Source organism: Malaya genurostris, chromosome 2 (assembly GCF_030247185.1).
Source record: "Malaya genurostris strain Urasoe2022 chromosome 2, Malgen_1.1, whole genome shotgun sequence".
NCBI lineage: Eukaryota > Metazoa > Arthropoda > Insecta > Diptera > Culicidae > Malaya > Malaya genurostris.
Window position 1 is genome coordinate 78069360 of NC_080571.1, and position 23783 is coordinate 78093142.

General features: G+C 38.5%; 1 protein-coding gene across 27 annotated transcripts in view; it reads right to left on the reverse strand.

Annotated features, from left to right (window-relative positions):
* LOC131427772 (tropomyosin-2) overlaps positions 1–23783 on the reverse strand; it is a 134567-nt gene that overhangs the window by 9945 nt on the left and 100839 nt on the right. For 11 of the 27 annotated variants that reach the window (XM_058591265.1, XM_058591264.1, XM_058591261.1 and 8 more), the window contains 2 exons: positions 15098–15167; positions 5210–6044 (listed from right to left, as the gene is read on the reverse strand). In XM_058591265.1, the coding sequence (XP_058447248.1) occupies positions 5449–6044; positions 15098–15167 (666 nt within the window). In that variant the 3' untranslated portion in view covers positions 5210–5448. Of the gene's footprint in view, positions 1–5209; positions 6045–6252; positions 8020–15097; positions 15168–16330; positions 16394–23783 lie in introns of those variants that run through there. The other 16 variants (XM_058591271.1, XM_058591270.1, XM_058591255.1 and 13 more) reach the window with 5 other exon arrangements.

Consider the following 23783-nt stretch of genomic DNA (forward strand, 5'->3'; position numbering starts at 1 on the left):
TTGTAACGTTACCTAGTGGCGGTGAGGTTAGGAAAGCACAACTCTAGCTTGGAAGTAAACGGTAATTAAATGTAAGCCATTCCAAAAAAAGATTCGCAGGAGTATCCGATCCTATTGGTCGATTGGATTCGTGTAATTGCTACGAACGAACGAGCTTGACATTCGAGTGATTCGAGCTGATCAATTCGAGTTGCGACGGAAAGGTGCTTGCGAACACCGTAATGGGTACGATTTCACTAACGTCAATATTTCAAGCTTCAAGCGACAAGATTTTTTCCTACTGAATTTATTCACTTCTTACCTAGCTTAATTATGAAACATGCCGAACGGATGTTCAAAGATGACAACAACAAAGCTTGAGTCATTTAATATCTGGACGCAAAAAAACGGATTTATCTCGGAACCATGATAATATAATAATTATCGATTTATTAATTTTAGTTGGTTTGACGTAAACCCACCATAACTGGTGACGGCCAGGATGTAGACCATGTTCGATGTACGTTCTACCATGTCTAACTGCGTTTTAGAGCTGTGTCTTAAACAAGGTACAGAGTGGCGAAATGGTAGCACGTATGCACGGAATGCATAAGAACGCAGGTTCGATTCCTGTCTCTGAGCGTATCTTTTTCCAATAAATCATCTTTTCTGTTTTCATTCATTTGGCTTCTCCTATATATGTTTCCACTCAATCATTCCAAAACTGATAATTATTATGTTTAGTACTCAAAATTAATTTCAATTAATTCACTTCAAAGTAGAAATAGCGATAGAAAAAGTAGTTGGCTAGCCTGAGCGATCATTTTGTTCCACCATCTCTTCATCTCCTTTCCACTCTTCTTCAACTTATGTTTGACAATCACGCAATATTTCTCAATTATGCAAAGTTGAAGGCATTAATGATTAATGAAGGTGGATTAATGATCGAAAAAATAAACCTCATAGCCTTGATACCACTGTAGCACTTTTCCACTGTAATGGCAGCTTACCAAATCAGACCGAAACTTTACAGCTTCATTGTAAGATTTAATATACGGAAGAATACGCTTTTCAAGGCAATCCTCCATTTGAGAATACTCTTATCTTGTTTGTCTCGAAATCTTGGGGTTTTTCTCCACAGCTGTAAAATTCTTGCCAAATCAATATTTTTTTTGGCTAATTTGTCTCCGAAAACAAATTTGAACATCTTCGCGATCAATGGCTTCATAAAACTGTTTTTCGGGAAGCTGCCCATAATCCATCTTCGCGTACGTTTCGTCGGTCAATATTGTCAATGCATCGATCGTATTCCATAAAAAACCTCATTGTACAACTTATTCGAAATTCTTCTTGCAGACGTTTTCTTCCGACGGTATTGTGTCAGGCATTGAATTTCTTGGCAAAATCATTGTCCGCCAACTCTTGGTTTGACATTCCATAAGAGCATCTTTGTACAATTTCCGGGTACTTCATTTGAACACTAAATTCAGTTACAGTGTTCTGTTAGATTACTTACTAACCCGCAAAGAGCAAAATTCTTCTCACCAACGAGTCGTTTCGACGATGATTTGTCTGGCATGGAATTTTCTGGCGAAATCATTGTCCGACAGCTCTTGGTTTGACATTCCATAAGAACCCCATTGTACAATTTCCGGGCACTTCATATGGACATTAGATTCTGTTTCAGTGTCCTGTTAGGTTACTTACTAACCCGAAAAGAGCAGAATACTTTCCGCAGACAAATCCTTTCGACGGTGTTTTGTCTGGCATTGAGTTTCTTGACGATATCATAATCTGACAGTCTTGGGTTCGAAATTCCTTAGGAACATCTTTGTACAACTTTCGGGTACTTCATTTGGGTTACTTACTGATCCAAAGAGAGCAAAATTCTTCTCGCCCACAAGCTCTTTTGACGGTGCTTTGTCTGGCATTGCATTTCTTGGCAAAATCATTATCCGACAACTCATGGTTTGACATTCCATAAGAACCTCTTTGTACAACTTCCGGGTACTTCATTTGGACACTAGATTCAGTTTCAGTATCCTGTTAGGTTACTTACTGACCCGGAAAGAGGAAAATTCTTCTCACTAACGAGTCCTTGCGACGGTGTTTTATCTGGCATTGAATTTCTTGGCGATATCATAATCTGACAGCCGTGGGTTCGACATTCCATAAGAACCTCTTTGTACAACTTTCGGGTACTTGTTTTGGCCACAAGATTCAGTTTCAGTGTCGTTTTGGGTTACTCTTCTTCTCACCAACGAGTCCTTTCGAAGGTGCTTTGTCTGACATTGAGTTTCTTGGCGATCTCAACTTCGACAGCCCTGGGAGAGACATTCCATAAGAACTTGTTTGCACTACTTTCGAGCACTTCATTTGGTCACTAGATTCTGTTTCATTGTCCTGTTAGGTTATTTGCTGGCCCCGAAAAGTGCAAAATCCTTCTTGCAGACGAATCCTACTGACGGTGCTTTGTCTGACATTGAGATTCTTGTCGATGTCAACTTCGACAGCCCTTGGTTTGACATTCTAGAAGAACCTCTTTGTACAGGGTCCGGCACTCGAAGTGTAACCAATTAAAAAGGCCATAAATTCAGTTTGGAAAATTACTTTTACTTAATTCAGAGTACAAAATGTGTAAAAATAAAGCAAAATTCAGAATCAATTCACTTTTGCTCGATATGACCACCTTTTGCCTTGACTTGATGACTTGAGAGAGCGAAGGAGTTGCTTCGTTTGGCCGAAAGCGGTCAATTTCCGAACATTGTATTTTCTGACGAGAAAATTTTTCCAATTGAGCAATTCGTAAACTCTCAAAACGATAGGGTTTACTTGACCGACCGTTCATACGAGAATTTGAGTCATCGATTGGCCATCAGGAGGCAGCACCCGCAACAGATAATGGTTTGGGCCGCTGTAACCGCAGATGGGCGCTCTCCATTCGTTTTCATCGAGCCTGGCGTCAAGGTAAATGCGACATATTATCGGGAAAGTATTCTGGAGGTTGCTTTGAAGCCGTGGGCAGACAAACATTTCGGTGGCAGACCATGGACGTTTCAGCAGGACTCGGCACCGTCTCACAAAGCTCGAGTGAACCAAGAATGGCTGAAAAACAACGTTCCGAACTTCATCACGTCCACACAATGGCTCTCGAATTCACCAGATGCGAATCCTATGGATTATTCTCTTTGGGCCATTTTGGAGAGCAAAGTCCGAACTAAAAGATACACCAGTCTCGAGGCGCTGAAAAAAGTTATTGTCCGCGAGTGGGCCAAAATACCTGCAAGTCACATTCGGCCAAACGAAGCAACTCCTTCGCTCTCTCAAGTCATCAAGTCAAGGCAAAAGGTGGTCATATCGAGCAAAAGTGAATTGATTCTGAATTTTGTATTATTTTTACACATTTTGTACTTTGAATTAAGTAAAAGTAATTTTCCAAACTGAATTTATGGCCTTTTTAATTGGTTACACTTCGAGTGCCGGACCCTGTACAACTTCCGGGTACTTGTTTTGGTTACTAGATTCTGTTTCATCGTCTTGTTAGGTTACTTACTGACCCGAAAAAAAATGAAATCCTTCTCGCAGACAAATCCTACTGATCGGGCATTGAACTTCTTGGCGATATCATAATCCGACAGCTCTTGGTTTGACATTGCATAAGAGCCCCATTGTACAATTTCCGGGCGCTTCATTTGGACACTAGATTCTGTTTCAGTGTCCTGTTACTGACCAGAAAAGAGCAAAATACTTTCCGCAGACGAATCCTCCCGACAGTATTTTGTCTGGCATTGAATTTTTTGGCGATATCATAATCTGACAGCCTTGGGTTCGACATTCCATAAGAACTTGTTTGTACTACTATCGGGCACTTGATTTGGTTACTAAATTTAGTTTCAGTGTCGTTTTGGGTTACTTTTCTTTTCACCAACGAGTCTTTTCGACAGTGCTTTGTCTGACATTGAGTTTCTTGGCGATCTTAAATCCAACAGCCCTGGGTTAGACATTCCATAAGAACTTTTTTGTACTACTTTCGGGCACTTCATTTTGGACACTAGATTCTGTTTCAGTGTCCTGTTAGGTTACTTACTGACCCGAAAAGAGTAAAATACTTTCTGCAGACGAATCCTTCCGACGGTGTTTTATCTGGCATTGAGTTTCTTGACGATATCATAATCTGACACCTTTGGGTTCGACATTCCATAAGAACCTCTTTGTACAACTTTCGGGTATTTGTTTTGGCCACTAGATTCAGTGTCAGTGTCGTTTTGGGTTACTCTTCTTCTCGCCAACGAGTCCTTTCGTCGACGGTGCTTTGTCTGACATTGCGTTTCTTGGCGATCTCAAATCCGACAGCCCTGGGTTAGACATTCCATGAGAACTTTTTTATACTACTTTCGGGCACTTCATTTGGTTACTAGATTCAGTTTCAGTGTCCTGTTAGGTTACTTACTGACCCTGAAAAAGCAAAATTCTTCTCGCCCACAAGTTCTTTTGACGGTACTTTGTCTGGCATTGAATTTCTTGGCGAAATCATTGTCCGACAGCTCTTGGTTTGACATTCCTTAAAAACCTCTTTGTACTACTTTCGTGCACTTCATTTGGCCACTAGATTTTGTTTCAGTGACCTGTTAGGTTACTTACTGACCCGAAAAGAGCAAAATACTTTCCGTAGACGAATCTTTCCGACGGTGTTTTATCTGGCAATGAGATTCTTGGCGATCTCAAATCCGACAGCCCTTTGGACATTCCATAAGAAATTTTTGTAATACTTTCGAGCACTTCATTCGGTTACTAGATTCTGTTTCAGTTTGCTGTTTAGTTGCTTACTGACCCGAAAAAAGTGAAATCCTTCTCGCAGACAAATCCTACTGATCGGGCATTGAATTTCTTGACGATATCATAATCCGACAGCTCTTGGTAGGACATTCCAGATCCGACCGACAGCTGAGAGCACTACAGTAAAATAGACAGTACGCCCAGATGTTGAATGACTCAAACTTTGAATTCTACCTTCTACCTTAAAGTCTTTCCATTTCAAATCGGCAAACGATTCTACTTACTCGACAAGGTTTGACAAACACCTTTCCGTTGCATTTTGGCGTAATCGAATAAGGTTGTTTCTTTTTCGTTCGTTTTCGTTTTTCTATCCGGTTCGGACTTCATACTATTGAACAACTACAAATCGCGGATGCTTTCGTCAGTGGACAGTGAACTACAAAACGTTATAATATAAATCAAGCAATTATTTTTTTTATTGAGAGATATTAAAAAAGAGACAGTTAAACTTAACATTCTGACATAAGGTAGGATATTGCGGTGGTAGGAAAAAGAACCATTCATATTAAGTTTATTCTTAGGGCAGCGCAATAACATCCATCGTGCGAAACACGTTAAACGAAAGTTAAACGGAAGAAATGAAAATAAATAGAGTCAGGAGAGTAAGAATAAGCGAAATTTTGATGGCATGGCTTAGGACGCGGGCGCTTCCTCGGCTAGGGCGGCCTCCGCTGGAGCAGCCTCTGCGGGGGCGGCTTCAGCGGGAGCGTCTCCAGCGGGGGCGGCTTCCGCCGGAGCGGCTTCTTCAGCGGGAGCTGCACCATCAGCGGGAGCAGGCGCTTCACCTTCGGCAGGTGCGGCTCCGTCCGCTGGAGGTGCTGCAGCTGCTGCTGCTTCAGCAGCAGATTGCGCTTCCGCTTCAGCGGCCGTTTCGGCGGCAACATCTCGCGGCGGCGTAGTTCCGGATGCCGAACGCACGTATGGCACCTCGGCTCCCTCCGGTGGGAAGTGCTTCTGTAGCTCGAACGGGCTCGGAGATCTCGGTTTGGCGGCCTCTGGTGCGGCTGCCTCGGCAGCACCTTCGGCTAGAGCCTCGGCCGCTGCAGGCTCTGGTTCCTGAGTTGGTGGTGGGGGTGGTGGAGTCGGCAGCTTTGGTGGCGGTGGTGGAGTTTTCGGCTTCGGACGGCGATCGGTCCAGATTGGCTCGACACCCGGAATCAGGTCGACGAAGGCAAAGTCCAAATCGTCGCCAATCTCGGCAAAGCGGATCTTTTCGATAATCAGTTCGTCTGACGTAGCCAATTGATTTGTTTGCAGGTTTTTTTTAGACGTAGCGGTGTTAATTGTTTTTTTTTGTTTTGACGGAAGTAAGGCAGATTAGAAGGAGGAGAAAAAAGCATAACAGAAGCGATAAATATAAAAGAAAAGAATTGATACAAAGGGGAAAACGAACACATAAACAAACCATATTTACACGGAATAAAAACGCAGGCAAACTCGGCTTTAAATAAAATAATATATTATTATAAACACTCAATATGATATTGTTGTTTTTGTTGTTGTTGCAGTTGCTGTTGTTCTTGCGGTTGTGGTCGTAGAATTGCAATGAGTTTCGATTTGTGAAAAAAAATTGTTTTGCAACGATTCTGTGTACATTCACATGAAAACAATACTTCTGCCTTTTTTTTTATTATTTCTGTGTAACCTGCCTAAAACTGTGAAATTACCTACACAGAGTGGAATGAATTGGTGGAATAGGATGTACACGGTTCTTATAACTTACGACGCTTAATTTAGGCTCTTGACAAAAAGAAGTAAATACTCTCCAAATGGCTATGCCACACAATTTCAAGTGTTTGAATCCAGCTCAAAATCGATCGGAAAAGGTTCCCTAAAACCGAGTGAATACCCACCCGGTCGATGAAAGGCACTTTTTTTTTGCACACTCCTACACTTCTTCCGATCAATTTTTCACCGCTCGCAGTTTTCTTCCTTCTCTGGAATATCTCATGTAATTATCTAAGACTAATAATTAAAAAAAAATCTGCTTGCTCATAAATTACTGCGTTTTATCTCGTTTTCATCCGTTCTAATAAAAAAAAATATATAGGGATAACTTATTGCAGATAAAAAACGATCTAAAATTAGAAAGAGGATTTGAAATAAAACCGCAAGCAAAACGAAGAAGCGACGAGAGTAGACACGATTTTTGGCGCGATTTACTGCTCCCTAGTTTGCCTTTTTTTTGTTTGTTTTCTGTACGTACGAATTCGTACACAAACGTGTCATCGATTCGACTTTGCTTGACACTACTTAATACTCTAGACGTAACTAAATTCTGAATTATTGTTGTTTATTTCTCTATCGCTTACGCTTTTTTGTGCAATTTTTTTTCTTGTTTCTCATTTATTGAATGATTCAATAATTTACTGGTTATCCTGATACACACACGGTTTCACTTCCTCTTTGTTTGATTTTTATGTATTTAAATGCATTCTGTTGACATGTTGATGTAGAGCTCGTGAGCCTAGAAACATCTCAATTTTATTTATTCGTTCAATTTTCGGAATGAAAACCAACTGTGATTTTTGGAAGACTAATCAAATCTGTTCAGAAAAATTCATACCGCGGAAGAAAACTGTGATAGTTTATGCAATAATTGTAATCATAATGGGCAGTAACAATTATATCCTACAACTTGAAAATTGATTGATAAACTTTTCTCAATTAAGTTCCTAATGGTGCTATCGAAGCAAGCGAAAATGTCTTTTCTAATTGTTGTCAAAAATAACTGTGCGGAATGTACGATTTCCAATAGGAATTGTGTGTCTTTTTTCAAAATATATCGATCTGAGCCGACGGGTTTGCTACCTTTACTGTGCGGTAGATGTCACCACGCTCGCTAAAGTAAACGTTTGATGGTATTTGTGTATTTCAAATGACAATACGGTGACGGTGAGTGTGTAGCAGCAGCGATGCGAAGAACAAGACAACAAGTTTTTATGTGTTGGTTGTTGTTTTTGTTGTTGTGCAGAAGAAGAAGAAGTAGTAGAAGGAGAATTTTACGGCACCCGAGGACTAGTGGGTCCATAGTTTTCCCCGCCATATCTATCTCTTTCTCTCACGCTCTCTCTCTATACGACGAATTGTGTGAACTGCTGTCCGTGATTGGTGGTAAGTATTACATGTTCTGTATATCGTGCAGTGTTGCTTCCATCTCCTCCTGGAGCATTTTGTTTTTGGCACGCTCGTGCATTAGTTCGTCTGGTGAACCGCCGTTGCGTGGCGTTGGTGACCAGTTCCCGTTTTGACGGGCGGTGACAGTTTGTAGTAGTTGGTAGTTGTGGCATTGTTTGTTTATAGAGAAAGAGCACACAGCACACGACAATGCACGTTTTGGTTTTAAAGCACGCAGCAAGGGTTATTACAAAACAACATCAATCATGAAGGGTTTTGTTTTATTTGGGGTTAAGCAATCATATCACACATGAAAATAAAATAAATAAAAAATTATAGAACAAATTAAAAGAATATTCTAGGTCAACTCTCTATCGATAGCATTTGATACTGATAATGTTCTAGAGTTTCTTAATTCAAAAATAAAACCTGAAATTGAATATTGTCGAAGATGATCATTTCATATACGGAAGAAGATTTTTCGATGGATGAATTTTTGTTACTGATAATCTATCAGACAATCAATAATATTATTCTGATTTAAAAAACAATTAAAAACTAACATAACTAATCCCAAACTCTAGGATTTTATTTTAATGAAAAAAATATTGTCTAGTCTAGTCTAGTATCTTTGATACTTGCATAAACTAAGGTATCATATAAAAGCTTTTGATATCCATTAGGAGTTTCGATAATCACTTTTGTTAATAGCAAATGTCCGTATACCTCCCTCGTTAAACACTTTTAGTGCTTCGATGTTTTAGTAGTATCGTTTTTTTTACTATCCAGAGTACTGCTTGCAAATTGACTTGGCTTTTGTTTCAAGTGAAAATTCCTTGCCAGATCAGAATTTTTCCTTCATTTGACAAATTCATTCAAAATGTATTGTTATTAAGTGTCTTCAAAAATTCATTAAATATTGAGATCTCTTGTTATCAGGACAAAAGTTTATTTGAAAGTTTTTGGGACTTTACATTTTTTTTGAGATTTCTCACAAAAAAAAATGTTAATGCCAAATGTCTTTTTTTTTCGATATCGATTCTAGTGTGATCTCGAAAAATAGAGTGTGAGAGAGTTGGCATAAAAAAATTCAGGATGACACCAGAACTTGACCTTTCATGCATTTCAATGACAAAAAAAAAATAAATTCGCATAAATAAACCACGTAACTTCGGAAATCCACGCAAAAAGCAACGTAAAAAACCGCATAAAACCGTTTAGATCTAAACCCCTGGTACAAAATTCAAGGCCAGATTTCCAGTCTAGAATCCAGTTCCAAATCCAGAATTCAAGTCCAGAATCCTAGTCCAGAATTTAGATCCAGACTCTAGGAACTGATTTCCTGCCCACAATCCAGGTCCAAATCCAGAATTCAAGTCGATAATTTAGATAGATCCAGCTCCCAGGTATAATTTTCAGTCCAGAATCCAAGTCAAAGTTCAGACTGGAATTGAAGTCCACAATTTAGATCCAGACCCCAGGTCCAGAACTCAAGTCCAGAAGTTGGATCAAGACCCTAGGGTCGAAACACAAGTCCAGATTTCCTGCCCAGGTCCAAGTTCAGAATTCAAGTCGATAATTTAGATCCAGATCCCACGTTCAAAACTCAAACCTAATTTCTAGTCCAGAATCCAGGACCAAGTCCAGAATTTAAATCCAGACACCAGGCCCAGAACTCAAGTCCAGAACTTGGATCAAGACCCTAGGGCCAAAACCCAAAACCAGATTTCCTGCCCAGAATCCAGGTCCAAGTTCAGAATTCAAGTCGATAATTTAGATCCAGATCCCATATTCAGAACTCAAATCTAATTTCTAGTCCAGATTCCTGGTCCCAGTCCAAAATGTTGATAAAGACCCTAGGATTAGAACTCAAGTCCAGATTTCCATTCCAAAATCCAGATCCAAGTCTATTATTTAGATCCAGATCCCAGGTCCAGAAATCAAATCTAATTTCCTGTCCAGAATCATGATCCAAGTGCAGAATCCTGGTCCAAGTCCAGAATTTATATCCAGACCCTTGGCTGAGAGTTCAAGGCTAGATTTGCAGTCCAGAATCCAGATCTGAATCCAGACTTTAAGTCCAGAATCCTAAATCAGAATTTAGATCCAGATCCCAGGTCCAGAACTCCAGTCCAGATTCCCTGCTCAGAATCCAGTCAAGTATTCAAGTCTCTAATTAAGATCCAGATCGCAGGCCCAAACTTCAAGGTCTGATTTTCAGTCCAGAATCCAGATCCAAATTCAGAATTCAAGTCCAGATTTTCAACCCAGACCTCAAAATCCATGTCCAGAATTTAGACCCAGACCCTAGATTCATAACTCAAGTACAGATTTCTTGACCAGAATCTAGGTCTAAGTCCAAAATTCAGATCCAGACCTCAGGTCCAGAATCCAAGTCCAGAATTCAGATTCAAGTTCAGAATTTAGATCCACATCGCAGGTCCTGAGCTTAAGTCCAGAATTCAAGTCCAGAATCTTAATCCAGAGCCCAGGGTAAGAACTCAAATCCAGATTTCCTGCCCAGAATCTAGGTCTAGAATTCAAGTTCAGAATGCTAGTCCACAATTTAAATCCAGACCCTAGAGGCAAAACTCACGTCCAGATTTCCTGCCCAGAATCTAGGTCCATGTCCAGAATTCAAGTGCAAAATTTATATCCAGATCCCAGGTCCAGAGCTCAAATCTAATTTCCTGTCCAGAATCCAGATCCTAATCCAGAATTCAGATCCAGGCCCCTGAACCAGAAATCAAGGGCAAATGCAAAACGCAGGTTTCAGAATTCCAGAATTTAGATCCAGACCCCAGGTCCCGAAAAATCAAAGTTAAGATTTCCAGTTCGGAAATCAGGTCGAATCCAGAACCAAGATTCAACTCCTGTTCTAGAATCCAAATCTAGTATCGAGATTTAAAATTTAGGTTCAGAATCCCAATCCGGAATTCAGAATCGAGATCCCTATCTAAAATTCTGGTCTAGAATGCAAGTACAGAATTCAGAACAAGGACGATCAAAAACGGAGGTCCAGGATGCAATCCCAGGTTCAGAATTCAGGTCCAAAGATCTGGTTGAAAATTTGATGAGAGATCTTAAATCCAGAGTACGGACATTCAACCGAAATGAACATTCTGACTAGTTTTTACGGTTTGATTTTCGGTGAATAATAGAAATAGTCGGGTTTTGTACCCGACGGGTATTGGTTGGGTTCGGGTACAGAAAAAGATTTGTATGTTCGGGTCGGGTCGGTTATGGGTGCCGATTTTTTCATTTTCAACGGGTACGGGTCGGGTTCGGATTAAAAAATTAAATCGGGTTTCGGGCTTTTTATTTGGGCTTCGGGATGTTTTTCGGGTTCAGGTCGGGTATGGGGAAAGATTTTAATTTTTTTATCGAGTACGGGTCGAGTTCGGGTTTAAAAAAAAATTATTTCGGGTTCGTTTCGGGTACGGGTAAAGGTTTTTATTTTCGATCGAATTCGGGTCGAATTAGGGTTTTAAAAATTTCTTTCCCGACCATTTCTAGTGAAAAAGTTAAGCTATAATACACCACATTTTATAAATTTTCGTCCGGTAAGCAATTTCTTAAACCCGTACTAATTATAAAACCTTCACGCGAATTCGACCCGTATCCGATAAAAATTTCTATCCTTATCCGACCTGAACCCTGTAGCTGAGCCTGTTAGGTTCATCTTTCGGGTCGGGTATCGCGTTCGAATACCCGGAACCCAACCAAATTTTTGAAGCTGAATCCGATCCGTATCATTCGGGTTCGGATCGAGTTTCGGGTACAAATATCCGAGACGCGACCATCTCTAGTCCAAATCCAGTATCCTGACCAAGTACCAACATTCAGGTCGAAAGTCCTGGCAAAAAAAATCCAGGTCCAAGTTCAGGATTGTGGTTTAGAATTAAGGTTCAGTGTCCAGGTCCAAATTTCAAGTCTAAAATTCAGGTCCAAAACTTCGCTCTGGAATTCAAGTCGGACATTCAGAACCAAAACTAAACACCAAGATCCAGCTCCATTTCCAGAATCCTGGTTAAGAATTCCAATCGAAAATTCAGGTTCAGAATCCCAGCCTAATCGATTTAGATTCTGAATTCCGGTCCAGAATTCAGGTTCGACATTCAGATCCAGGATCAGAATTCAAGTCAAATTTTTAACCAGAACTTTAAACCTGATTCATTAGAGTTCTGGTTAAAAGTTTGATGAGAGGTCCTAAATAAAGAGTGCGGACATTCAACCGAAAAGAACATTTTGACTAGTTTTTACGATCCGATCTTTGGTGAACATGTTAACCAAATCCGCACCGGATATCAGGTACAAATACCCGAGACCCGACTATCTCTAATCCAGAACCAGTATTCTAAGACCTATACCATAGAATCTAAGACCTATACCATAGTTCTTCGTAAAATTTAGGTCAAAAGTCGATGTCAAGAATCCAGATCCAAGTCCAGAATGGAGATCTAAAGTCCAGAGTCAAGTCCAGATTTCGAGTCCAGAGTTCAGGCCCAAAACCCGATTTAGAACTCAAGTCGGAAATTCAGGATTCAAAATTCAAATCCAGAACCTGCTCCAGTTCCAGTAATCAGGTTCAAAATCCTCATCGAAAGTTCAGATTCAGAATTCCAACCCGAATTCGGATTTTGAATTTCTGTTCAAAACTTCTGGTCTAGAAGTCAATTTCAGAATTCAGACCCAGAATTGAGATTCTGAATTTCGGTCCAGAATTCAGGTCCAGATTCCAGGTTCGGAATTCAGATCCTGGATCAGAATACAGTCCACACAGTTCGAAAAAATCTTGCGATTTTACATCTTGAAAGATGCACATAAATAAAGCGTCGTATTTCACACAAATTTATATTGAAGAACATGTAAAACTGTATGATTTGACAAGTTGTTGTGAATTTTATCGTTAGTAAAATTATGTCACCTGTAAAATTCATAACTTTTTTCTGTGCAGGTTCAGGTACTGAATTCTAGGTGAGGTTCAGAGTTAAGTTCAAAGTTCCTGTTCAGATTAAGTTCCTGAATCCATTCCTGGATCTGGATCTGTTCCTAAACTATGAAAAATTACTAATTCAATTCTTTGACTTTCAGATGTATGGACTCAGTACAAGATCATGGACCTGGGAGTTCCGGATCCACATTCTGAGCCTGCAATTGGAACAGAATGTGGACTTAGCATATCACCGGGCTCAATTTCAAGCCCTGGGCCTTTTTATCTTTTTATTCGTATTCACGTTATGCGATTATGTCTCTGGCATTACCCACCCGCGTGTTTTTACAATGTTTCCTTTTTTATTTTATTACTTAAAAGTTTATAACTACTTTTCGATAGATAGTTTTTTATTTATTTTATTTCAAATTTTCCATCACAAAGCAATTTGTCTCCGTCAGAGTCAGAGTTATATTTGTAAAATCTATGGAACACACATTAGATATAATCGCATCATCATACTTCTAAATAAATTCATTCTTAGAGAATGAGCGCAGTGTTCCTGCAGATCTCCATCTTTAGTCTGTCGTTGGACGAGATACTGAGATTGTGTAAATTTCCGACATCCCATATTGTGTTCAAAACTTAAGCCAAAGTTTAAGCACGTTAAGCTCAAAAGTTGTTGTCCTAATTAAATAGATCGAGTTGCGATTGCAAGGTGACTAAGTTATCATGTCCAGTGCAGTAAAACTTCATTCAATTCAATTGAAACTGAATGTGGAACACATTGACGACCTCTCTAATGCAGTAAACTTCACTCTCTGACACACACAATGTTTGCTGACGGCCCGAACGGGCAGCATTCAATTCATCACTCGTTTCTCTTCAATTGAGGCTCAGTTTAACCACCGTCAGTTGATCTCTTAAAATGACAAAATATATTTTCAATAGTGTGAGAGCGGCCTTCAAATGAGGTTCATGTAAACATTCGAATTGGTTCAAGATAATAGATGAAAGACAAACCAGATAGCTGAAATATTAATCACAGAATACATGTAAATTAATTGTTTCCTCCTCCAGTTTTCATTTTTAATACTTTACTCCATTTATAATTCTATTCGTTCGAACTTGCTTACTACCAAGAGCGAAGGCAATGAAGGAGCTACACTACTTGGCACTCGAAACTGAGCAAACAAAACGTCAAATGATTAAGTACGATTATTCAACTGACGAAGAATTCCGTGAGCTTCACTTGAAAATGGCAGCAAAAGTCAAATGAATTAGTAGGGATATGCTGACGGTCAGTGGCCATAAATTTCATTTTCATCTTATATTATTCGATTTAAAATGAAATTTTACCGAACTGATCATGTCTACTGTTTAATTTAAATATTTGCTTCTCGGTTGTTAAAGTGGCATCGAAGCAAGAGTGGCAACGTGTCAAAATTTTGCTGGACCATCGCGAAAATCCAAACTACTCGCACGAAAAGTAGTCTAAATTGATTAATGTGGCCAATCTGGAAGGGTTGAAATCGACCATCATTGATTTATGATGTCAATTCTCTGTCATCCGGTGGTTTCTAAGTGGACATTTCAAGTAATTCTTGTTTTTCAATGACTGCTTTTTGCCTTCCCATTTATCTATTAAGTAATTCAACGCATCACTCTAGTAGAAAATTTGAGATATGAGTTTCGAATGAATTGCATTCCTCTAGTAACGCATTTTCTGACCATGAAAAATTCTCATGGAAGAAAACTTATTGCTCATGATTTTAATCCTGTTGCTCACAAAATCATGAACCATTATCATGACTTCATGATAAGTTAAAATGATTGGTTTAATTTTTTTTTTCGCCTAGTTCAGTATGCTTTGGGATTTTTAAAATTGTTTTTCGTTCAATATCTATCTAAAATAACACGATCAGTATCAAATACTATGGAATTTTTTTTCTTCTTAAATGTAACTAAAAAAACGTAAAAACCATAAGGTAGCATACGTTAAGTTGTAAAACAATCTAGGGAGGTGCATTTGAATCATCATTCAAATTCTAGCGCACCTAGTCTTTTCGTGAAATTGAAGTTTTTGAGCGGTTAGCACTAGAGAACAACTGTGTTCAAATTTGGGATTAGCTTTGTACTATAGAGCTTCTTAATTTTTGTTCTTGAGTTTTTTTCTTCTCTTGATTACTTTACACTATCGATACACGGTTCAACCGCAATCGAAACTCTTACCTTCGAGTCTGTCGACTTCCTTCTGCAATTTCTGAACGGAACGTTCAGCGAATTCAGCACGAGCCTCAGCCTATTATTGTTTCCGGTTCGAGGGGAGTAGTTGTGGCGGACGAGTTGACGAGTTTGTAATGCATCGATTATGGTGCGGAGTGAAAAAATTGTAAGAAAAAAAAAATCAGTTAGCTTTGGAATCTAAAAGAAATCGAAATAGATTTGTTAAAAGCAATGTTGGTTCTTAGTTGAATTTCAATATTGCATTTCATAAGAAAAAAACCAACACTACTTTTCACAGATTGCAAAAACGTAATTAAACCTAAAGCTCCAGATTAGTGGCATGCAATTTTGAACAGATGTTATTGTTAGTGGTACATTTTACAAACAAGTTATCAAACATGAATATCGAAAACCAAACAGCACAAACAAACACCAATTACCTTTATCAAAAGCCAGTAGAGGAAAGTTGCCCGGATTGGGCGGAAAATAAATGTACAAACTAAATTGAATCGAATTAACCGGTTAACGTTCAATCAGACCAGGAGAATATGGGATCCCCGACACCGTTCGCCACCAAACACACATAAAGATACCCATAGGAAGGCAGTCATTCAACTGGTTGTCCCGAAGAAATGTGTATAAAACAGCCAATTTAAATCTACAGCACCCACAACGAATGCCATTAAAACGCACGCAGACGAGTCGATTTGAAACCAACCGTCCGCTCGACCGACGGCACACGCCTGCCTGCCTTCCCATGGCTACCCACGCGTGTTCCGGTGACCGGTTTGCGCAAACCCCTAAAAGCTGAATCCAAAATTTCTTCATTTCCCCGTGATGACGGCAATGGTGTGGCAATAATTGCGTGAAGAGTTGGTTATTGGTTTTCTGGATGCGATAATCTCGCGTGAACACGATTGTACGAATTTGCCTCTGGATGGGATACAATTTCCACTTCCACTAATCTAATCGAAAAGATCACTGAAAATTGCATCCCAGCAGAGCAGCGAAACAAGGGGTTATTAAATTTGAAGCGAATGTGTGTTTGTCGTTCTGCTGGCATTTTGAATTAATTAGATAAAAAATGGTGCATCCAAAGCACCATCTTCGATTAACTGAAGCCTAGTTGGGTGTCACCCTGTACCGTTTATTTATTTATTTTTTAATCAATTACTTTAATTTGATACTGAATTAGGACACAGGTGGTAGTGCGTCCCACCTCTGCGATATTACACTTACATTGGTCAACTTATCATTCAACTGGTGGATTTTATCTTCAACCGAATCACGTGATGCCATGGCCTGAAAGTGTTAGCGTGCGTTTCGTTGTTTAATTTTGTAAGAGTGATGAACAAAATTTTATTATTCTTTGGAACTTGATTGGAATGGCTATTGAATTGGTTTCGGTTACACATTCGCTGTCTGTTGTTTGATGCAAAATATGTTGGGGAAAGTAAATTCATTTGTCGTTTGTTTGTCGTTTTACTGCAGTCCGTGACAAGTAGGCCATGAATAATGGGTGACATATGGGTGACCGTAACCTTGTTTGCCTTCAGCATCCGACTTACATCCCTTTTTGGAAAACAAAGTATTTACAAAAGTTTCTCTGTTGTTTTTTGATGTAATCGAAACCCTAGACGTTTGAACTCACCGTAAAATGATAAGAGATAAACAAGCTGTGTGCTTGTTCTGTGAATTTTTGGTACTATATTTATTTCATTTACTCGAATATAATTAATTACACTAGAATTCGAGCAAAAATCACAAAACGTGATTAAATTAAGCAATAAAATAGAACGATAAACCCGACAAGGTGAATCTTATCAGCGATCAAGATAGTAAGAGCGGCGCTTTGTGGCGTTCATAGCAACAACAAAAAAATAAACGAGGCCAATAAATCACTGCTGAATGTCAGTGTCGATTGCACTGTATGTATTTGTTTTTGTGAAAATATTATGAAATCCAGAGCTTGAAATTGAATTCTCAATGAAAGAATCCAATCCAACAGCCTCATTTTCAATATTTTACTGTCTCATTCGTAAATGACCGACACCAGAACAAACGAAGAGAGACGAATTATTTTCGATTCTCATTGAAAAAAGAGAGAGTTTAATTGCCAACGTCACTCTTTCCTCTATGACAAGACGAAACCAAACTAACGTCTTCAGGAAGCATCAGCATTCTTTCATCGACTAAAATATGACAAATCGAATTAATTACATCCCAGAACCTCTCTGGAAACCAAATCTACTACAAATTCGAGCAGTAACAGATAAAAGTCATCGTGAAACCTTTTTCTGTCATTTTCGACCCTCAAAGCTTCGGTTGAATATCGACACTGCATACTATGGGATTTTCACTGAAACCCGCAAATGACTGAAAGAGCAAATCGGTAGTAACATGTGATTAGGGCATATCGCACGATAGGCCCTTGTGAATGTTACAAAATATAATGCTCATTGCTCGGCTCTACAACCTTAATTTACACAATAATCGATATAATCTCGTAGATAGAAGCCCAATCTACGAAATTGTGCGCAAAATGCTTGAATTTCATGTTTAAAACTTGAGTAATGAGCATTATTTTTCGTAACTTTCAAAAGGGCATATCGCACGATATGCCCTAATCACATGTTAGTACCGAAATGAAAAAATGAACACAATTTTTAAACTACTGTCCCGCTTATGTCATTGACTGGACATGGATTTCATTCTTATATTTTGCAAGTGAAGCTGAGAGTGACAGTAATTTCTTGTCATTTTCGTATATTTTGAGTAATTGAAAATGACTTTTATTAGCTATCTATTGATTGTAAGGGTAAAATGAAAACATGTGAAATGTAAATGCCTCAGAGCACTGCAGCTCTTTAATATGATAGTTGGTTTGATTCGGTGGTTGGATTTATCAGACTCCAAGAACAATTTATTCAAAATTTAATATAATATGAAACGAAAAGACTAAACATTTCAATTAGACAGCACTGTCTATGAGAATTTCCTGAACAGAATTAGCATGAAATTCATTATTGAACTTATTCCACTGCTCTCAGATGTATGCGACACGAGTCAAGTAGAAGGAGTAACATTTGAACAAAGAATTTTTTTCGATAGGTTCCCCGGTTCAAATTCTAGATGAACAGCCTTCTAGTTTTTCCATACCAGTTTGTTAATGCTAAAGAAGAAGCTAGATTTGGGTGAAACAAATAAATTTTGGTCCATCTATTTTGACAGTTGCGCATTGTGTTTTAAAATAGGGGAGAGTGGAGCAGATTCGATCACGTTGCGATATTTTGAAATTCGGCTATACAACTTTGTTCTATGCTCATTTTCCGACCTACACTACAAATGTACTGTCACATTTAGCGCGATATCTCAGCTTCTATACGTCCAAATGTCATGAAAATTTTATACGACAACACTGGATAAACAATTGACGAATAAAAATTTCAGGCAGATGGCGACAGTAGGAGCCACGCTGTTTAAACAGTCCTGGAACTTTATATTGGGCTCCCACCAAAAGCTTACTCCTCCAGTGACCTTATCGCATACATGCTAAAGATGATGTGTGTGTATGTCATGCGAGATATAATCGGAACGTTATCACAATGATAGGAAATCTTGTCAAAAACGACCTATCAGATCATAAAATAGTTAACCATATCGTAAGAGCGTTGTGGATTCTAAAGAATTTTTCATGTCGTAAAGTTTTATGTTTCCTAATATTCTTACACTAACCTTCCGCCGAATAATTGTTCTATCGGGTGAGGGTCATTTCGTCGAATGCCATTTCGCCGAAAGAGCCATTTCACCGAATCCTTCATTTGTTTTAACATCGTAATTGAAATTGACTTGAAATAAATACATATAAAACATGGTAACGCCCGTTTGGTTGACCTACAAATGGAGTTCTGAAATATCTCATATTTGATAGAACGGAGAATTAATTTCCCCGCGTTTAATCCCTAATGACTACTCTTTTAAATAAAGATTGATTCATGTTTCTCAGAACGGAGTTCACAAGAAAACTTATTGACTTTATAAGCTACTAAGCATCGAAGCTTTTTCTTAGGTTTATTTACCAACCAAATGTTTGTGGTATTTTTCGTTTACTGAGTGCAAATGAAAACATATTTAATGGGGCTTCGGCTTATTTAATTCGGCTTCGTTTTGGTTCGTGTGCTATCCGACCTAACTAAAGCAACGGAACCTAACTTTGAGTAGATCGAGCAAATGAGACGATTGCAGGTTTGTATGCGCGAGGCCGCTGCTTCCGACGGCGACGGTGAAATGACCCTTTCGCAAAATGACATTCGGCGAAACGATCCTTTTGGAAAAACGACTTTCGGTAAATGACCTATTCGGCGAAATGACCCGCTCCCGTTCTATCCTCTTCTAAGAGCATATGTAATTTGTTCATCATTTATGAGGTAAGTTCGATCAACTTACATGTTGGAGATATTTCTTTGTTTCGATTTTACACTTCTTAAAAATAATGTGTAAACTGAATTAATTTTTTTTGTGTATACAATTTTTTACAGACTTTCATTATGGTGCGGACATATAATATACGATTATGTATAGTGTAGAGGAATATTTATTCTTACATTTGACCTCAAAGGTATCAAATCTATGGATCAATTGCACTGAAAAACAATCGATCGACAAAAATAGTGATCAAACCTCCCCACTCTCCCTCATTACCTACTAATGCAGGCATAAAGCGATCAATCTGCATTTCTACAGCTAAATATTTCACCTTTACAGTAACATGTAAAATGAAGAGGTGATATATCTTTTGAATGAAAAATAGAATTACCCATTCCGACTAATGTACAGGGTCCGGCACTCGAAGTGTAACCAATTAAAAAGGCCATAAATTCAGTTTGGAAAATTACTTTTACTTAATTCAAGGTACAAAATGTGTAAAAATAATACAAAATTCAGAATCAATTCACTTTTGCTCGATATGACCACATTTTGCCTTGACTATGGCCTTGAGACGGTCAAAAAACGAATCGCAAGCGGCCGAATGTGACTTACAGGTGTTCAGGCCCACTCGCGGACAATAACTTTTTTCAGCGCCTCGAGACTGGTGTATCTTTTAGTTCGGACTTTGCTCTCCAAAATGGCCCAAAGAGAATAATCCATTGGATTCGCATCTGGTGAATTCGAGAGCCATTGTGTGGACGTGATGAAATTCGGAACGTTGTTTTTCAGCCATTCTTGGTTCACTCGAGCTTTGTGAGACGGTGCCGAGTCCTGCTGAAACGTCCATGGTCTGCCACCGAAATGTTTGTCTGCCCACGGCTTCAAAGCAACCTCCAGAATACTTATCTGTTGCGGGTGCTGCCTCCTGGTGGCCAATCGATGACTAAAATTCTCGTATGAACGGTCGGTCAAGTAAACCCTATCGTTTTGAGAGTTTACGAATTGCTCAATTGGAAAAATTTTCTCATCAGAAAATACAATGTTCGGAAATTGACCGCTTTCGGCCAAACGAAGCAACTCCTTCGCTCTCTCAAGTCAAGATTTTTTTTTCGCGTTCACTTTTGACAAAATGCTTTCTTGCGCTTGTAAACAATACAACTCCGAACTGTCATTTAGCAAATTTCTAGAGAGCTGATGCCCGTGCGTCAGCTGCGCGAGCGGTCTGAAGTTGGTTACACTTCGAGTGCCGGACCCTGTAAGGAATTGGACGAGCCGAACCAAACGAGTAAACCTGCACAGATGTCGTAAGGAAATGTTAAGACCAGTGTTGGGAAAATCAGAAAAAGTTCATTTCATTATCACTCGTGAAAAAATCAATTCATGAGATGTTCTAAAAAAATCAGTGACTGAAAAAATCACTTATTATATTTTCATCAATGAAAAAATCTCTGCTGAATAAATTCACAATTGAATCGCAACTGTGCTCGTTGATTACACTACACTATTTACATTAAACCCTATAAATCGCTATTTAGCAAGAATTTGATTTATAGAAGTACCATGAGCGCATTATTGTAAGTATGTCTCGAACACACAGCAAGCGCAACGTTTGAATGGCGAGTTTGAATTAGCGTTGCGATAGCCTGCACTCCTGTTAATTCTGCGTATGATATTTCGAATGTTCGCTAGTGAACTTTCCACAAATGAATTTTTGCCATGTGAAGTTTCGGTGAGAATCAGGCTTGCAAAAGAAATCGGCACTGAACTTTTTCTGCAATGAGTTTTTTGTACACTTTGAGTGTAATTATATTCTGTAATAGAATCGAAACAGGGAGCTACAATAAGCTTTATATCTATAGAATAGAATCATTTTCGGATGAGAAAAAAGTGAAAATGGTTGCATTCAATATGAAGGAATAAACATTAGAGGATTTCTTGTTTTTTGAAAATAAATCATACTTTCAAACAAACATAAGACAAGCCAAAATATATTTTAATTTACCAAATTTAAATTGTGAGCTCAATTCACTTCACGGGTTTTCAGTTAAATTGATAAAAAGTCGTAATATTTTTCAGTTGTTTAGTAGTTTTGGTATCGCATGGGAACCGGTTTGTGTTTATTTTTACGATTCGTCTTCGACGCATCAGTGCATTAGCAGTTTATGTTCAACATAAACTGCTGATGCACTGATTAGTGGAAGACGAGACGTTTTACATTTTATGGCGCTTGTATATTAACGTATTATTTGGACATTTGTGATAAGGCCTTTCTGTTTCAACAGACTTCACAGCCGATTCTTAGCGTACAGAATCATTGCATGGCTACGATCCTACTGGCACTATGAATCTTCCCAGGTCGGGGCTCGAACATATGACAACTGTCTTGTAATACCAGCGCCGTATGCATTGAACCGTCAACCCGGGAAGTTTTATATGGGAGTAAGCCGATATAGTTTTATTTATTCGAACAGTTCTACTGTCAAATTTAAAACTGGTATACGGTGCCTTTCTATTTTTTGTATTTTTGGAATACGAGTAAAAGACTGCTGGGGCTGCCAGCTCTTATTGTTATAATTTCTAGATTGAAATATTAAAACTGACATAAATTATGCATCTTGAACTAGAACTCTACTGAATATGCCCTAAGACCGAATTCAGCAGCTGGAATTTTCATACGAAAGATCCGTACTAGAACTGAAACTGGAACAAACGTTTCCCCAGTAAACCGTTTTGGTTTATTTAATTGATCAGTTTTTCTGTCAATTTCAAAACTGGCATACTGAAATCAGAATTGTTTTTCTTGTTATAATTCCCAAATTTAAATTTCAAAACTGACATAATTCATCTAGAACTAGAACACTCCTGAGTATACCCTAACAAGTTTGCAAAATATAACAGATTGACTTTCTGTTCTACTGATTATTAAATAAATGGATAGTTCTTCCGGGACCGAAAAGGGAAAAATGAACCTTTTGATTTTTTCCCATATAACCTTGTCCCACCCTTATGTCCAACTACTTAAACGCTGATAAAAGATCTTAAAATTTGTTTTGTGTGTGACCATCTATCTTTCTGGTGGTAATATTATTCTTCCAGAGTGGAGTATGTGCCTCTAAGTGAAAACGCTCGTTCGGGAAAAACAAACTAAGAAAATGGGTAAGGCGGAGGACGCTTCACCGAATGGGTCATTTCGCCGAAAACCAAAATCAGTTAGTTAGTTTAACCTTTTGGTCATTCGGTTTTTCAAATCTTTTCATTGCTCTAACATCAAATATATTGCATATGGATATGGATCAATATGGATCATTCTTGCGAACCAAACGAGTAAACCTGCACAGATGTCGTAAGGAAATGTTAAGACCAGTGTCGGGAAAATCAGAAAAAGTTCATTTCATTTTCACTCGTGAAAAAATCAATTTTTGAGATTTTCTAAAAAAAATCAGTGGCTGAAAAAATCACTTATTATATTTTCATCAATGAAAAAATCTCTGCTGAATAAATTCACAATTGAATCGCAACTGTGCTCGTTGATTACACTACACTATTTAGATTAAACCCTATAAAACGCTATTTAGCATGAATTTGATTTATAGAAGTAACATGAGCGCACTATTGTAAGTATGTCTCGAACACACAGCAAGCGCAACGTTTGAATGGCGAGTTCGAATTAGCGTTGCGATAGCCTGCACTCCTGTTACTTCTGCGTATGATATTTCGAATGTTCGCTAGTGAACTTTCCACAAATGAATTTTTGCCATGTGAAGTTTCGGTGAGAATCGGGCTTGCAAAAGAAATCGGCACTGAACTTTTTCTGCAGTGAGTTTTTTGATCGAATTTTTCTTTTTTGAAAATCACTTCTGAAAAATTTCAGTCGCGATTTTCGAAATTTTGATTTTTTCCCAACACTGGCTAGGACTATCGATGGCAGATAACTAGCGTAACTCTCAAATACACTCAAATTTTTCAATTGATGTTACAATTTTATAGGAATGGTCTGTACATTTTGAGTTGTAATTATATTCTGTAACACAATCGACACAGGGAGCTACAATAAGCTTCATATCTATAGAATAGGATCATTTTCGGATGAGAAAAAAGTGTGTATGTACGTATGTGTGTATGTAACGTTTTTTTGCACTAACTTTCCTCGGAGATGGCTGAACCGATTTTCACAAACTTAGGTTCAAATGAAAGGTCTTGTGGTCCCATACGTAATTCCTGAATTTCATCTGGATCCGACTTCCGGTTCCGGAAATATAGGGTA